Source organism: Canis aureus, chromosome 14 (assembly GCF_053574225.1).
Source record: "Canis aureus isolate CA01 chromosome 14, VMU_Caureus_v.1.0, whole genome shotgun sequence".
In the NCBI taxonomy this organism is placed as follows: Eukaryota; Metazoa; Chordata; class Mammalia; order Carnivora; family Canidae; genus Canis; species Canis aureus.
In genome coordinates, this window is record NC_135624.1 from 63,495,461 (window position 1) to 63,512,877 (window position 17,417).

Here is a 17,417-nt window from a genome sequence, read left to right on the forward strand (position 1 = left end):
ACGAACACCTCTTTCTCAGCTACTGGCTGCCAGAAACTCACTCATTGAAGTGGACGATGAACGCAAACTTTGTACCCTTTATGAGGAGCATATCACCACAGAAGTTGCTGCTAACACTCTTGGTGCAGCATGGAAGGGTTACAAGGTCTGAATCGGTGGTGGTAATGACAAACAAGGCTTCCCCAGAGTGTCCTGACTCATGGCTATATCTACTTGCAGCTGAATAAAGAGCATTCTTGCTATAAGCCAAGGAGGACTAGAGAAATAAAGGGCAAATCTGTTTGGGGTTGCATTGTGGATCCCAATCTCAGTGCTCTCAACTTGGTCATTGTAAAAAAAAAGGGGGGGGGGATATTTCTGGACTCACTGATATGATTATGCCTCATTGCTTGGAGCCCAAAATAGCTAGCAGAACCCACAAATTTTTCAATCTCTCTAAAAAAGATGATATCTGCCTGTATGTTGTGATATAGCCCCTAAACAAAAATGAGAAACCTAGAACCAAAGTGTCCGAGATTCAACGTGTTGTTACTCCACGTGTCTTCTAACACAAACACCAGCATATTGCTCTGAAGAAACAGCATACTAAAAAAAGTAAGAAAGAGGCTGCAGAATATGCTAAACTTTTGGCCAAGAAAATGATGGAGTCCAGAGAAAAACACCAGGAACAGACTGCCAAGAGACAGAGCCTCGCTCTTATCTTGAGGTTCTGACAAAGAATATACTTCTAAACTCATTCCGGGTTTTGGCAATATTCAGTACTTAAGCTTTAGGGGTGACATCTCCATTTCCTTGCCTACTATCAGGTGGAGGTTGTTCTCAGCTTCTAGATGATGACAGTATCCCTGGCTAGTGGCCTCCTTAATCTTTAAAGGTAGTAATAATGGGTCAAGTCCTGCTCTGATCTCTGCTTTTGCTTCATCTCCCTTGTTTCCAGCCAGGGAGGTCTCTGCTTTTAGGATGTCATGTGACTACATTGGGCCCATCCAGATAATTGAGGATAAACTCCCCATGTTAAAGCCCACTCCCTTAGCCACATCTGTAAATCTCCTTTGCTATGTAACAGTTAACATATTCACAGGTTCTAGGGATTACATGCACTTGGGGTGGGGGTGGGGGTAGGGGTTGCAGGGGACATTATTTTGCCTGCCACAGAATCAAACACTGTTCCAAAAAGAAAGGAAATATCAAGTAAAAGGCTCAAGATGGGAAAGAGATTGGTTAGGTCAAGTATCAGGGAAGATGACCCTAGAACTGTAGCAGAACTACAGTAAATGATACCATTCACTTCTTTATAGGAGTAACCTTTTTTCCCATTTGAATTGTCTAAGTTTAGGATCTATTTTGAATTTCAGAATTAAGTCATTCTAAAGCTAAAAGTGGAGCATAGGTCTCCTAACTGCCAATCCAATTTATCTGCCACAAAACTAAGTCATTATTTTTTCATATCTATGAGGAAAAATTTCATCTAATTGAAATTTTTTAATCCTAAACATTTTTTGCTGATTGCACACAGAATTTCTTATTATTTATCTGTACCTAATCACAGCATATGTAAAACTTATATTTAGACATCAGGAGGCAAAAACTAAGTTTTAAAAGAACACAAATTATGAGGAAGAAACTTTTCCCAAGTTCTTTTTAAAACTTAAAAAATTAAGACAAAAACCTGACCTCTCTTTTTTCCAACGGCTTTCCACAGAGACTTTTAGGGTAATCTTTTGTGGTTAAATGTTTATGAGGAGAATTGCACCTGTGTTGTGGTCTGTTTTTAAATAAACTTGCACCTGCAGTGGCTTTTCATAGAACTGCTATTTGGGATGTTACATGTCAGTCGTCTGACTATAACGCAGAGCTCTTTCCTCTTACCGTGTGGGCAGGTCCTGGTTTATAATCAGCCTATTTCTAAAAATCCATTAAAAAAGTCCAACAGTGTAGATTTCACAATAATTTCTTTAGAGATACAATGATTAACAAGATTTCCCGGAAACCCCTCAAACAACAATATTCTCCTTTCAGTTCATGAATTCCAGTGGTCTGGTCCCTTGCTGCTTTAAGGAAATTGTAATCTATTTTTGGAGGAGGCCTCTGCTCTATTCAAATATGTCTGCTTTCCTTTTCCTATACATGATTTGCTAATTCCTGTTTCAGAATCTTTTTTACTCTGTCATTCTCCTCACCATAAATTTCTTCTTCCTTTCTGTCAGTTCTTGTCAAAAATCCTAAAATCTTTAAAATTAATTCTCCTAAGTCTTCCCCACATAATGTCATTCCATTCTGTTCACTCCACTATTCTCTGTACTCATTGCTCATCTTATATCTGTCATTTTACATGAGTTAGCATATTATTTTACATTTTTATCACTTCTCTTCATGTGTGTTTAATTTATCCCTTGTACTAAATTAATGTTTTCTAAATGCAGAGAGAGGTTCATAAAGAATGGTAGCAATTGGCACCAAAGAACAGGATATGAGGAAACACCAAAGAAGAATTATAAAGAATCAGTTAGAAAAATGGATGAGAAAATAAAAGTTTTCTTGCTCTAACTCTTCTATTCAGAGTTTTTATGTCATATATAAGTGCCGTACTAAATCTTTTTTCCCTGATAAGAAAGCATAGATTCATGCTGGAGAATATTGAGTTAATTATTTTTAAAATACCTAATGCATTCTTGTAAGACAATCATAGTAATTCTTTTGTATCTCCCTCAGAGTTTCAAATAAGCTGCTTTGGCCCAAAAGATATGCAATAATTGATTAATTCCCAACCAATTTTGCAACATTATACTCATAAATTTATCTTAATTTTAATAATTTATATAATACCTAGAACAACATAATACTTTACACTGTAGAGATATGTTTTAAGAGACACACTGCTCTATCTACCATCTTCCTACTGAACAAAGCAAAGGCTCTGAAGTCAGATTGCCTGGGTTTAAATGGGGCTTTGGTAAGTTATTTAAACTCCTTTTAACTCAATTTCATCTGTAAAATGAGCATAACCATGGTCCATACTTCATGGGATTGATGAGAATTAACAGTCGTAAAGCACCTAGGACATGCCTGCAACATATATAAAAACTCATTTATTTTAACAACTATTATTATTCTTCTTTTATGTTGAGAAAAGATAGCATCTTCTTTCAGAATGACATAAATACCAAGGTATAATGGTTGGCAGAACAGTGGCCCATCTAAGATATGTCCATGTCCTAATTCTCAGAACCTATGAATATGATATTACATGACAAGAAGGAATATAGGTTGCGGGTGGAATTTTGGTTACTAATCAGCTAATCTGCAGATGGGTACATTATCCTAGATTATCCAGGTGGGTCCAATATAATCACAAGGATCCTTATAAGGGAAAGATGGAGGCACGGCATCAAAGACTGAAGGAGAGGCTTGAAGATCCTGCACTGCTGGCTTTGAAGTTAAAGGAAAAAGCCATTAGCCAGGACATGTAGGTAGCATCTAGAAGCTGGAAAAGGCAAGGAAACAGATTCTCCCTTAGAGCCTCCAGAAGGAACACAGCCCTGCTGACACCTTGATTTTAGCCCAATCAGACCATGTCGGACTTCTACAGAACTGTAAGGATAATAAATGTGTATTGTCATAAGCCACTAAGTTTGTGGTAATATATTATAGCACCAATCAGAAATTAATTAGGTATCATTTTAGCTCATACTATCCTAGTATAAATGGGGCAACCATGTATTTTTATTTTAAAAAAAGTTTCTCTTTACGGGCACCTGGCTGGCTCCATCAGGAGAACATGCAACTCTTGATCTAGAGGTTTTGAGTTTGAGCCCCATGCTGGGTGGAGAGATTACTTAAAAATCTTTTTAGGGTCACCTGGGTGGGTGGCTCAGTGGTTGAGCATCTGCCTTTGGCTCAGGTCGTGATCCCAGGATCCTGGGATCAAGTCCCACACTGGGCTTTCCTCATGAAGCCTGCTTCTCCCTCTGCCTATGTTTCTGCACACTCTCTGTGTCTTTATGAATAAATAAAATCTTTAAAAATCTTTTTAAAAAATTTCTCTTTAAGGCACTGAAATAAATTTGCCATTATAGTAAATATTTATGAGGCGGTCTATAAGGCCAATGCTTCTTACCTACCCCTTAATTCAAATGTTCATTCATTCATTTTTTTTTCTTTCAAAAAATATCTATTGACATCTACTCTACATGGCAGGGATACAAGTGAACAAGAAAAGTTTGACCTTTAATCAGAGGGTTCACAGTTTATTAGGTAATAATAACATATATTTACATAATGACAAAGTACAATGTGCCATAGGAGCACAGATGTTCAGGGGAGAGGGTAGGCAGCATCAAGAAAAGCTTCCAAGGGGGAGGAATATCTACAGTGAGATTGAAAGGTGAGTAGAAGTCAGGCAAAAAAGGGATGAATATGGTTTAGGATAAAATATAACACTGACAATTTGGAGTTGAGAGAAAACACAGCTATTCAAGGAAATGAATGTTCAATATGGGCAACAGAAATTCAGAAACTGTTATTTTATGTTTCAACATATCCTCCCTTAAGTATCTAGTGCAATTTTGTATGCTGTGCAAAATAAAAATATTTTACATGGATGTAAATTTAGCATTATTGTATGAATTGGTTGTAGAGTAGTGATTTTGTTTAGATAATTATACTTGACTATCAAATATCTTTAGTTCAGTTCCTTAGCAACATAAAATAAGGTTTTTTTTTAAAAGATTTCATTTATTTTTTTGAGAGAGAACGAGAAAGAGAGAACACAAACAGGCAGAGCGGCAGGCAGAGGAAGAAGAAGCAGGCTCTCTGCTGAGCAGAGAGCCTGATGTGGGGCTTGATCCCAGGACCCTGGGATCATAACCAGACCCAAAGTCAGACACTTAACAAATGAGTCACCCAGGCACCCATAAAACAAGTTTTCAAATATAAACAGAACATTTTCAGTTATTCACATTTATACAAAAGGAAATACTTCTGTAAACACTAATGTGTTCACTATTACTTTAAATATTGTATAGCAGAACATTAATAATCACAGTGTGAAGTAATGCTCCAATATGGCAATCAGTGTAGACAGAAAGAAGTTGAAGGAAAATAATTTACAACAAATAAACAATTTTACCAAAATCAGAGAAGAAAAACATAATAAATCTGCCCAAAATTAATCAATGTGGAAACAGCAGAACAGTCTCTGAATGATAGCCTCTAACTTTTATTTGCCTGTATTCTGAACACATCTACTACATCCATGCCAGAACAAGAGAGATGAAATATAGCTGATCGCTCTTCTCTTGTTTTTCTGCCATTTTGTTGGTTGAATTTCATATCATATCTATGAGCAATCTGAGTTTATAAATCTGAGGGTCCAGGTTTTTCAGCACATATTGAAAAAGAAATGTGTAGGTTTTGGGGCTCTACAAGTTTTCCATTAGTGATAAAATATGTTAGGAAAAAGTAGAATAAAATGATTTTAAAAACCAACCTCAGTGTGAGACAGACTTGAGTTGAACTACCAGTTATATAACCTTGGGTAAATTACTTTACATTTCTGAGCCTCATCTGAGAAAAGAGAATAATAATAGCACCCTTCTCATTGACATAGTGTAGTAAGATAATGTACTTAAAATACCTAACACAGGGTAGCCCGGGTGGCTCAGCGGCTTAGCGCCGCCTTCAGCCCAGAGCCTGATCCTGGAGACCTGGGATCAAGTCCCACATCAGGCTCCCTGCATGGAACCTGCTTTTCCCTCTGCCTGTGTCTCTGCACCCCACTCCCACTCTCTCTCTGTCTCATGAATAAATAAATAAAATCTTTAAAAATAATAATAAAATAAAATACCTAACACAGTACCAGATACACAATCAGTATCTCCCAAAATATTCAATGTTAAAAATTGATAATAGCTAGTGGAGAAAGCCCAGACAGGTATTAAAACCTGGACATGATAAAAATGCAAGTTGAGCACACATGGAGGCTTTATTCAGATGTATTTTGTTGTTGTTTTTGGTGGTATGTTCACAGGGTACATGTCTTAAACTAGATGTCTTAAACTTTAATAGGTTTACATTATATATTTAACTGCGTTAGAACTTATTTATGAACCTGAACCTTTTAAGTTTCATACTTAATGATAGACGCTCTTATAACTGTAGTGGCAAACAGGTAGTATATTTCTTCTAGTTCATGTGTGCTAGCTACTTAAGTAAAGACAATCAAAAGTTGTTGTCTGTTTTCAATTAAATATCATATAGTTCCATGTTCCATCTGAATGTTGAAGACTCCCAAATGTCTTTTCTGGTTTAAATATTTTTCCTAAGCTTCAGGCTCATATATTCTACTGTCAATAAACATTAGACACTTGAACCTCTTCACAGACACCTCAAATGCAGCATGTCTAAAGCTTATTGTCTCATTTCCTGCACCCTGCTAACCTCTTTCCTCCTGAGTTTTCTATCCTAGTGGGGGGGGGGGGGGCGGGGGAGTAGTTTACTATCATCTTACTCATTTGTCCAAGAAAATCTGGGAGTCACTGTAACTCTTTGTCCCTTACACTTAATCAGACACTAAATCTTATAATACCACCTCCCAAATAGTTCCTAATCTGTCCACTGTTTATATCCTTGTTCACAGGGCCCTAGTTTAGACACTAAATCATCACCTAAATGCTGTAACAAACTCAATACAAACATTCTGCCTATAATCTTACCTCTTCCCTTTACTCCATGGTTTTCCTTTGCTCTTAGCATAGAGTTTAATTTATCTCTTAATATCAAAAATAGGTATAGACCAATGTCCCATTTGCAGAAGCTTATTAACTTCTTAGGTTGCTTTTAATAACTTCTAATACCTTACTGAAATTTAACAGAGCTCAATTTAACTCTCATTACTTGATTAGCTATTTATCAGTACTTACTATGTATAGTAACTGAGTAATTGTATTAGATATCGTAATGGTTGGAGATGAACAGTGATATATCTTGGAGGAAAGATGAGACAAGTGTATAAATATTCTTAACACAATGACACAATGAAGACAATGTTTTAAAATCCCAACATAGGAGGAGTTAAAGGGCTGTCAGATGCTAATGGAAGGAAGATCAGAGAATGCAGCCTGGAGAAGATGAGAGTTTAGGTGGGCCTTGGAGGCCATCTAAGAATTGAGCTGTAGGGCAGCATAAGCAAAGGCCAAGAGAAGGAAATCTCAAAAAGAAAAAATAACAATGAGTATTTTAGTTTGGCTGGATGGTAGAATTCCTCGCGGAAAATAGTAGGAAAGTAGCTGGAAAAATAAGTTGGGACCACATAAAGGAAAACCCTGAATATTAGGCTAAGAGCTAAGTCCTTTTTTCTATAGAGAATGAGAAATGGCTTAAAGAAAAATATTTTATCTGAACCATGTTTCAAAAGACCTTCCCCATCAAAGCTATAATTTTCATTGAATCAATGGCTACTATATAAATAATTATATCTACAAGGTTCCTTATGATAAAGAAAAACAAAAAGGATTAAAATCATGTTTGGGAAACAATTACACAGTATTTAGTTATATTAGAGTTTGGAAGGGGAAGTGTGTGTTACAATCTCATTAAATTCTTCATTTTTTAATTAAGGCCACCAAACCCAAGTCATCTTCAGTTAAAAGCTTAGAAGAGTTCATATGTTTATTCCATATTTCAGTACAAGTTCTATATTTTACTTCCAGATCACTTTTAGGATTTTTTTGTGTCTTTAAATAGATACAGTGCTTAGTTGCAAAAAGAAACTAACCTACTGGTTTCAGGGTAAGTGGTTTTTGAGAGAAAAGAAAGCAGATGGCAACTATATTTCTTCTCTTCCATTTTCTTTTTTACAGTTAAAAATAATCCTTCTTTCTTTTCTGCACCCAAAAATAGCTCAAGGAGTTTCTGTGATTATGTCGAACTATCTAAAGAATTTGGTAGCATTAACATCAAGGATGCATTTTCCCATTATTACTACATATAAAATTATTTTCACCTTTACTATTTCTCTGAGCATTAAAAAAGAAAACAAAAAACAAGCTACTTTGGACAACTTCAGTCATCACTACCTACTCTGTGATACTGGTATTAAGAGTAAAAATGCATTTAACTATGAGCCAAAGTACACAAAGCCATGTAATAAATATTTCATGTTTCAAATGTTACTTTTAAATTAAAAAAAAAAAAAACTGCTGATGACTGGAGAGGCAAAAAAGACACTGTGTAATTCATTGTTTTAAAGGCTGCCATTCTGATATGCTGAGACTGAGTGTAGAAACATTTACTCAAGTACTGACCTGGATTCTGGGGGTTCAAAAAATGACTACATGGATCTAGACTTAATGGGGCTCATAGACTTAGGGGAGGGAAGTAGAGTAGTAGAGCATGTAAATTAGAGGGAAAAGTTTTAGTTGAGGAGTAATCAAAGATATGGCTGGAAAGGTTACTTTTTGGTAAAATTGAGGGAGGGTCACATATGCTGTGAACTTTATCTTGATAGTAACTGACAGTCATTGCAAGTTTTATTTTTTTTTAATTTTTATTTATTTATGATAGTCAGAGAGAGAGAGAGAGGCAGAGACATAGGCAGAGGGAGAAGCAGGCTCCATGCACCCGGAGCCCAACGTGGGATTCGATCCCGGGTCTCCAGGATCGCGCCCTGGGCCAAAGGCAGGCGCCAAACCGCTGCGCCACCCAGGGATCCCTCATTGCGAGTTTTAAAACAAGGATGTGTGATGATAGAGATGATATTCTAGGAAGGTATATCTGGCGATCCTGAATCAAATGTACAGCAGAGACTGGAAATGAGAGTCATAAAGGGAACATTTGAAAGCCAGTAATAGCCAAGTAGTTAGCTACAGTACAGTGTGGATTTGAAGCCAGACTATCTGGGTTCAAACCTACCTCTACCACGTACTAGCCTTATGACCTCCTCTAGATTCTATGTATCTCAGTTTCTTCAGTTGGAGATTATTATAGTACCTTCCTCATACAGCTGAATGCCAAGAGCTTGTAACGCTCTTGGCACATAATAACCGCTCTCAGTGCTAGCTATTGTTGCTGTTGTTGCTATTATTATTGCTATTGCTGCACAGTCACAAGGGATATCGATTCCAGCACGTCTGGTGGTAGAATACCTTCAACACCCAAGACTCATGCCTTGAATAAAGAAAGCATCCTCATATCACCCAGCCTGCCATTCACCAATCCCTATCTTCCACAGTAAGCAAGTCTCCCAAAGGTCCTAGAATAAGGCAAAAGGGTATTCTGAGAAAACAAACAAAAACCTGTTGGCCCTCATTAAGTGTAGTTTGCTAACTCCTAAGCCAGGCATCACAATAATGTAATAAATATTAAGGTTGATGATGAATTATAGTTGCCACAAATATAATGGTTAAATGTCAAATATTATTCAATATTTGTTCATTTCCTCTGGGGATCAGGTGTTTTTCACTTTATTTTTTTTAAGACTTTATTTATTTATTTTAGAGAAAGAGACAGACCAAGAGCAAAGGGAAGAGCAGAAGGACGGACAAGCAAACTCTACACTGAGCTCAAGCCTCATGGGAGGCTCAGTCTCATGACCCTGAGATCGTGACCTGAGCCGAAACCAAGAGTCAAGGATGCTTAACTGACTGAGCTACCCAAGCATCTTGTTTTCCACTTTGGTTGGCATAGGCTCATAACAAAACTATTAACCTGTCTTTTCAGAAATACAAATTTTTGAGGTGAAAAAAAAAAAAATCTCCTCACCTAAATGGTAAATTAAAAAACTTGTAAGATTAAGCCATGGAAGGCCAGGCTAGAGGAGCTGTTGGAATCGAAAAACTGGCTTCTGAACGGTTCTTTATCAAAAAAGTCTCAGAATGTTGGACTACAGCTCTCTCTCCACGCACATTGGATATTGCAACTCTTTTTCTGGTCAGGAAATGTAATCTTTAGTAGAAATAATATTAGAGCAATCTGATCATTCCCATCAAAAATATTTCTCTGACTTTTCTATAAAAATATATGCATTCTGGTCCTGAAGAATGGCCATAAATTTCAAATAAGTTGCAATAAAATCAAGCAGAAAAACTGGGATTTGTGGGCCTCAGCGAAACTTAATTTTTTATGTATAATGAAAATTTAATACATTTAAAGCAGGATATAATTACAGTCCCACTTAGGTGCAACATTCTTTAAGCAGTATTTCAGAATAACAGTCCAGAAGCAATCTCTCACCCCTCCTCCAACCTCTCGCAGCACTAAGTTTACATCACAGATTGCTTTGTATTTTAGTAATTTGTATGTATGTCTTCTTTTATACCTGATTATAAACTCTTTGAGGGGGCAGCCCGGTGGCTCAGCGGCTTAATGCCGCCTTTGGCCCAGGGCGTGATCCTGGAGACCCAGGGTCGAGTCCCACGTCGGGCTCCCTGCGTGGAGCCTGCTTCTGTCTCTGCCTCTCTCTCTCTCTCTCTCTCTCATAAATAAATCAAAAAATAAAAATAAATAAACTCTTTGAGGGAAGACACTCTGGCTAATTCACCTTAGGATCTACATGTAGCAGCTGCTACAGTTACTAAGCGGCTAATATTTGCTCAATAATAAAATCCATTAAAATTTACATTCAAAAGTGAATTCTGTGCTTACCAGTCAGAACATAGGGCTTTTTTTTTTTTAATTTATTTTTTATTGGTGTTCAATTTACCAACATACAGAATAACTCCCCTCCCCCCCCCCACCCAGAACATAGGGCTTTTCTCCACACCTTTTAATTTCACTACATTGCATTTGTCTAAAAGCTTACAAAGGCTTTGAAGCGCTTAAGAGAACGTTTAGCATTTCGAAAATATTTAATCCGAAACGTCACTCTTCTAAAAATGTGTATGATTTTTCCAAAAAAAAGGACGCTTTTTGTTCTTCAAGGAAACTGTACGTCGCTCCTAGGTTTAGGATCTTGCTGAGGGTTCAGACTCCAACTCCCTACATCTGAAGGCGTCATTAATACTGAATCTATTCTGTGTAGTGTCTGAAAACTTAAACCTTGAATCATTCCAAGATTATAGGACAGTCTTTTCGTACCTGTAGCCCTAATAATACTTCTGAAGACAAGTTGGATGGATTCTTCTCTATTATGACCACCCTCTTCCTCAAAAAAAAAAAACAAAAAAACAAAAACAAAAACAAAAAAACAAAAAAAAAACAAAAAAAAACAAAAAACAAAAAAAAACAAAAAAACAAAAACAAAAAACAAACAAAAAAAAAAAAAAAAAAAAAAAAACCCTTTCCACACGTATAAAACGACAGTCTCCGGAATGAGTGATTCCTAAGAGCCAGTGCAGCCAGGCTGCCCCCTCCGGGATGCGCGCACCCCTGCGGGCATCATTCGATCTCGTGAAGCACCTGAGATGCCAGGAGGTCAGATACCCTAACTTCAGTACTTACTCGTGAAACACATACTGACTCTGTGCCAGGCCACTGTGCCGGGGACCCCGCCAGGGCCGCAAGCCCCCGTGGGGTCCCCGCGCCCGGGGCCAGCAGCCGGGGGCCCGCCAGGATGCCCGACACCCGCGGCGCCACGCGGGCCTCAGGCCACGGTGCCCAAGAGGTGTAGTATCTGCACGTTGCGGGGAGAAGGGCTGTTTGACCTCTCGGCAGGAAGAGGAGAGGAGCTACGACAACTGCACAGCCGGAGACTTGCGAGACACCCACGCCCAGCCCCGGCTCCGGCCCCGGCCCCGGGCCCGAGGCGTAGAGACGGAGCCCCCCCTACTGGCCCCGCTGCCCTCGCGCTCCCGGCCACAGCCACGCCCAGACTCGCGAGAGTTCAGAACAGGCCGACGGAACGGAACTTCCCACGTCTGTTGTTCCTACACGGACGGGGTTCGATCCACCGGAATCGATTGGCGTTAAAGGGCGAACGCGAAGGGAGGGCGCTGCTCTGGCCGACACGGAGTGGACGCGACGGAGCGGAAGTCCCGGTGCGCACGCGGCGGGGAGAGCATCCTGGGGGCCGGAAGGAGGTGGCGCCCCCGCGGCCTAGCGACCGGCCCGCAAGCTCCCCGCGGAGGAGGGCGCGTGGCCGAACAAGGAAGCGTGTTGCCCGAGCGCGCGGCTGGTTCGCGGAGGTCGCCGGTGGCCGAAAGCCCGACTTCGGCGTAGGACGTGAGACCGTGAGTTATGGCGGGGGGATCCCGGCGGCGCGGAGCGGCCAAGTGGGCCGCGGTGCGAGGCAAGGCGGGCCCCGGCCCAGCGGACGGAAATGAAGACGGTCTGGAACTGCCACCCTCGCCGGGGGACTCCAGCTACTACCAAGATCAGGTGGATGATTTCCATGAGGCCCGATCTCGGGCCGCCTTGGCTAAAGGCTGGAGCGGAGTGGAGAGTGAGGAGGAGGATGGCGAGGAGGAGGAGGAGGAGGAGGAGGAGGAGGTTCTAGCCCTAGATGTTGCTGATGAGGACGATGAAGATGGAGACAGCGCGGGGGAGGAAGAGGACGACGAGGATGACGGCGGGAGCTCCGTGCAGAGCGAGGCCGAGGCATCTGGGGATCCCAGTTTGTCGTGGGGTCAGAGGAAAAAACTTTACTACGACACAGACTATGGTTCCAAGGCCCGAAGCCGACAAAGTCAACAGGAAGTAGAGGAGGAGGAAAGGGAGGAGGAAGAGGAAGCCCAGCTCATTCAGCGGCGCCTAGCCCAGGCCCTGCAGGAGGAGGATTTTGGGGTGACCTGGGTAGAGGCCTTCGCAAAACCAGTATCTCAGGTAGATGAGGCCGAGACCCGGGTCGTGAAGGATCTGGCGAAAGTTTCAGTGAAGGAGAAGCTGAAGATGCTGCGGAAAGAGTCACCAGAACTCTTGGAACTGATAGAAGACCTGAAACTTAAGTTGACTGAAGTGAAGGATGAGCTGGAGCCATTGCTACAGTTGGTGGAGCAAGGGATCATTCCCCCCGGAAAAGGAAGCCAATACCTGAGGACCAAGTACAACCTCTATTTGAACTATTGCGCCAACATCAGCTTTTATTTGATCCTGAAAGCCAGGAGAGTCCCTGCACATGGACATCCTGTCATAGAAAGGCTTGTCACCTACCGAAATTTGATCAACAAGCTGTCAGTTGTAGATCAGAAGCTGTCTTCTGAAATTCGTCATCTCCTCACACTTAAAGGTGGTGCTGGAAACAAAGAACCGATTTCAAAAGCGAAATTCACCAAGGCCAAGCCAAAATCTGTTTCAGAGACTCCTGCTGCTGCCTCTGCTGTTACAGACGTATCTGATGATTCTGATTTTGATGAAGAAGCTGCACGGAAATACTATAAAGAAATAGAAGACCAGCAAAAGTTGAAGAGAAAGAAAGAAGAAGACAGTATTGAAGAACAGGCTCTTGAAGATCAAAATGCGAAGAGAGCCATTACCTATCAGATTGCTAAAAATAGGGGACTTACACCCAGAAGAAAGAAGATTGATCGCAATCCTAGAGTGAAACACCGGGAGAAGTTCAGAAGAGCCAAAATCCGCAGGAGAGGCCAAGTTCGTGAAGTTCGTAGAGAAGAGCAACGTTACAGTGGTGAACTCTCTGGCATCCGTGCAGGAGTTAAAAAGAGCATTAAGCTTAAATAAAGTTTTCACTTAGCTTAATGTTTTTGGTTTGGCAATAATTTTAAGATCAATAAATTTTTATTTTTATCTAGTGAAGTGATTGTATTGATACATATATAACACTAACCTTAAACTTAAAAAAAATTTTGTCAACAGGGAAATTTGGCTTACTGCTCAGTATTTTTTGTTCTTTATATTATTAAAGTCATATAAGAATTTGGGAGCAATACAGGAGTTCTTGGTAAGAGACGGTGTTGAAAAGAGTTGTCCAATATTGTCAAATAGTAGCCTAGGAAAATTTCACAGCTGGTTGGGGAGCAACAGTCAAATTTAGAACACTTTTGTAATTTTCCTTGGGAAGAGAATGCACCTTTGGAATCATCTTATTTGTAAGATAGTCTGTAAAATAGTTCTGACAGATTTCATTTACTTAAGTGTCATTCTTGAGCAGGATACTTGTAATTAATAGGTTTTAATTAAAGATCTTGTACATTGTGGTAAACGCTTAGGAATGAAGAGGAACTTTGGTTAAAAGCAGAAAAAGATATGCCTTAATTACATTAATTGTGAACATTTTTCTAATAGTCCTTAATGTGGTAAATAAGGTTAAAATTCCATTTTCAATATTGTACTGGTGACTTGCAGCTGTTGCTGTTTGTACACCACATTTGCCGAAACTTGGTAGGATTACTACAAGGTAAGAGACCAGTTCAAGTGGTAAAAAACATTATATTTTTCTTTAGTTATTCTGACCATTTATAGTAGGATAGAGATGCAGAACTTGAAACTATTTGGGATGATGCCAGGGAAGAAAATGACAAGACTAGTGAAGGAAAGCACAAAAGATGTTTTAACTATATCATTGTTCATTAACTATTCATTAAATCTCTCTAGCTGCTAAAGATGCAGAGATGATCAGTGGTTAATACTTATTAAACACTTGCCATGTGCCGGTTGTGCATTACCTCATTTAATTTGTACAATAACTTTGTGAAGTGTGGTACTGTTCTCTGTAGCACTTAGGAGGATGCTGAAATTCCTGGAGGTTAACTTTACAAAGGACATAGGCTTGGAATTTGGAACCAAACCGGCTTAATTTGAGCCTTATCTTAACCTCTGGTTTACAGCTGCCATATCAAAATTATTTTATCTTTTGTTTTCTTGTAGAGAGGTAGATTGGAAATAAAATTAATAGTAAGTGCTAAGAGACTTTTGTAAGCACTTTGATTTGTATTTAACTTTCTTACAACTTTTGTGCAGTAAATTCTATTAGCCGTATTTTAAAGAGGAAACTGACAAAAAATGACTTTCAAGGTCACATAGCTATTTAGTAGAGTTAGGATTTCAATCCAGCCTTTGAGGCTTCAGAGCCCTGTCCTACACTTCTTTTTCTGATATAGTGGGAAAAAGTACAGGTTAGGGTGCTTTTGAGTTTCTTACTTGATCTCCAACTCATTTCTTTCATCTATACGGTACAATGCTACCTACTTTGGAGAGTTGATGTAACGATGGTGAGAGTTGTGAAATCATAGAAAATACGTGTTTTGGCTCGGCGCCTGGTTCTTGGCACAGAACTCCTAAACCCTTGTTATTTCCTAAGTGATAAGAGTACGAGGAGCATTTTTTGTTCTAATTAGGTGACTGTGTAGGCTCCTGCTTGGCTCCAGGATGGGGGCTGCTCCCCAGAAAGACCATATCATAATTAGAAGCTTGGAATTATCAGTCCCACTCCCCAGTCAACAGACAGGGGAGAGAGGCTGGAAATGGAATTAGTGATTTGTTGTACTTATGGTAGAAAGCCTTCATAAAATCTCAATAGTATGAGGTTCAGGGAGCTTCAGATTGGTGAGCACATCCACACCCACAGGGTGATGCACTCCCAACTCCACAGGGACAGTAGCTTCTGTGCTTGGCACCCTCCCATACCTCACCATATGCATCTCCATCTGACTGTTCGCCTGTATACTTTGTCATACCCTTTTATAAGCTGGTAAACCAAGTAAGTTTTTGCAAGTTTTTCTGTGAGCCACTCTAGCAAATTAATTGGACTCTAGCAAATTAATGAGAACTTCGGATTTATAGCTGATCAGTCAGAAGCACAGGTAATAACTTTGAACCATCCAGTAGAGTGTCAGAATTTAGTTAAATTGTACAATACCCAACCAGTGTCAAAGAATTGCTTAATAAAGGGAAAGCTCACATCTGATGTTAGAAGTATTATGAGTGTAGTAGTAGTGTAAAGGAGAGAGGTGTAAAACAGTTTTCCCAATTCTAGGGCAGACTAGACCACCCAGGTTCCTAACCCATTTCCAACACTTAGCCCATGACTTCAGGTAAGCTACTTCATCTCTCTTAGTTTTTTCATCTAAACTGGGAGTATTAGTAGTAGTACCTACTTCATAGGGTTTTTATGAGGATTAGTAGAATTATTAATTAAAGCAGTTAGAACGACTCATGTTATACAGTAATCACCTAGTGTTGGCTCTTACTACATAGTGTTAGGACAACACATCTCACAGGTGCCCAATGAGTTGTAGCTAGGGAACATAGAGAATAAAGTATAGTCCTATGTAAAAATGGTTGAGAAATTAATACCCTAAGTTTGAAAGAAGAGGGTGAGTACATGACTAGAGAAAACCTGGCACAAGACAAAAAGCAAGGAAATAAAGGTTAAAAAATATTTGACGTTCTATGTCAAATCCCTGCCAGATATATAAAGTTGTGGTGAGGGAAAAATGTTTTAAAGGAAGAAAAGCCTTCCATTTAGGAAAGTGGAAAAAGTTATGCCTGTTAAATATTTCTCCAAATATTCCTTCGGAGACCTCACAACACATTGTAAACCTTAATTCATTTGGAATAGTTAGGACATAGATGGTGCTATCCTAATTACAAATGTAAAAAATGACCTTGCCTGATGTGAACTGATAGCTTTGTAACAAAGAAATTGCTGGATATAATATTTACATCATCCAAATTTTGTCCTTACTCAAACATTTAAAGGGCACTGAGATGCTGGGTACCATCCTAACATGGGAATAATTAACTACTCAGTGTGATCACTTTACCATAGTGACTCACTTTGTGAACTCAGGAGTGTCATGGGTAACAGTTCTAATAAAAATCAATACAAAGCAACACCCTGTTAGTTTTATGTCAGCATGTTAAGTTATGGGTAACTTGAAAATAAAAATATTAACAATTAAGGTAGAAAATACCAAATTAGTGATTTACTCTACCACTAACCAGCTGACTAGCTTTGAGTAGTAGTTTCTCTAAGCCACAGTTTCTTACCTATATTTTTATGAAGGAATTAAATAAATGTATCTCTTTAATTTTTGTGTAAAAATAAATGTATTTCCTTATCAGACCTCTAAAGCTACCTTAATGGTCAAAGCTTTTGGCACCTGGGAAATTCCTTTTTGTGGTCTTAAAGATTAAAAAAATAGCTTAGATAACTTGAACAATTCACATATCTGACACAAAAGAGGTATCTCTGAGGAACCACTAGAATTGCTTATTTCTTGCTTGTCTGAAGTAAAAGAATTTTAAGTTAATATGTTACAGTAATATAAGTTAACATTACCAAACCAATTTAAGAAAAGTGAAGGTCAGTATAATTTACATCTCAAGAGATCACAATGAGGAACATGTACCACTGCCTGAATAGTAAATGATCTCAAAAAAATCATGTTCAACTAGAGTTCCAAATCTTTCAAACAATATTGCTTCAGGTAATTAGAATTTAAAAATTCTTTTAGTTAGTAATTTTTTCAACACATTTGCATTTTGCCTTAGTTTAGGCACAGAAACAATTAAAAATTTAACAG

At 39.1% G+C, this 17,417-nt stretch overlaps 1 protein-coding gene and 1 long non-coding RNA gene across 2 annotated transcripts; both read left to right on the top strand.

Moving 5' to 3' along the window:
* The first annotated feature begins 4,312 nt into the window (after positions 1–4,312).
* On the top strand, positions 4,313–9,786 carry LOC144283758 (uncharacterized). The gene is made up of 2 exons (XR_013352334.1): positions 4,313–4,384; positions 9,496–9,786. It is a non-coding gene; the product is annotated as an uncharacterized LOC144283758 (long non-coding RNA).
* A 2,118-nt stretch (positions 9,787–11,904) lies between these two features.
* UTP3 (UTP3 small subunit processome component) lies at positions 11,905–13,686 on the top strand. Its single transcript, XM_077848283.1, has one exon. It carries the CDS (start codon positions 12,172–12,174, stop codon positions 13,609–13,611), a length of 1,440 nt encoding a protein of 479 aa, XP_077704409.1. The 5' UTR covers positions 11,905–12,171; the 3' UTR covers positions 13,612–13,686.
* The last annotated feature ends 3,731 nt before the right edge of the window (positions 13,687–17,417 follow it).

Coding starts and splice junctions, on each gene's coding strand:
- UTP3 (XM_077848283.1), top strand. CDS start 12,172: ATGGCGGGGGGATCCCGGCGGCGCGGAGCGGCCAAGTGGGCCGCGGTG.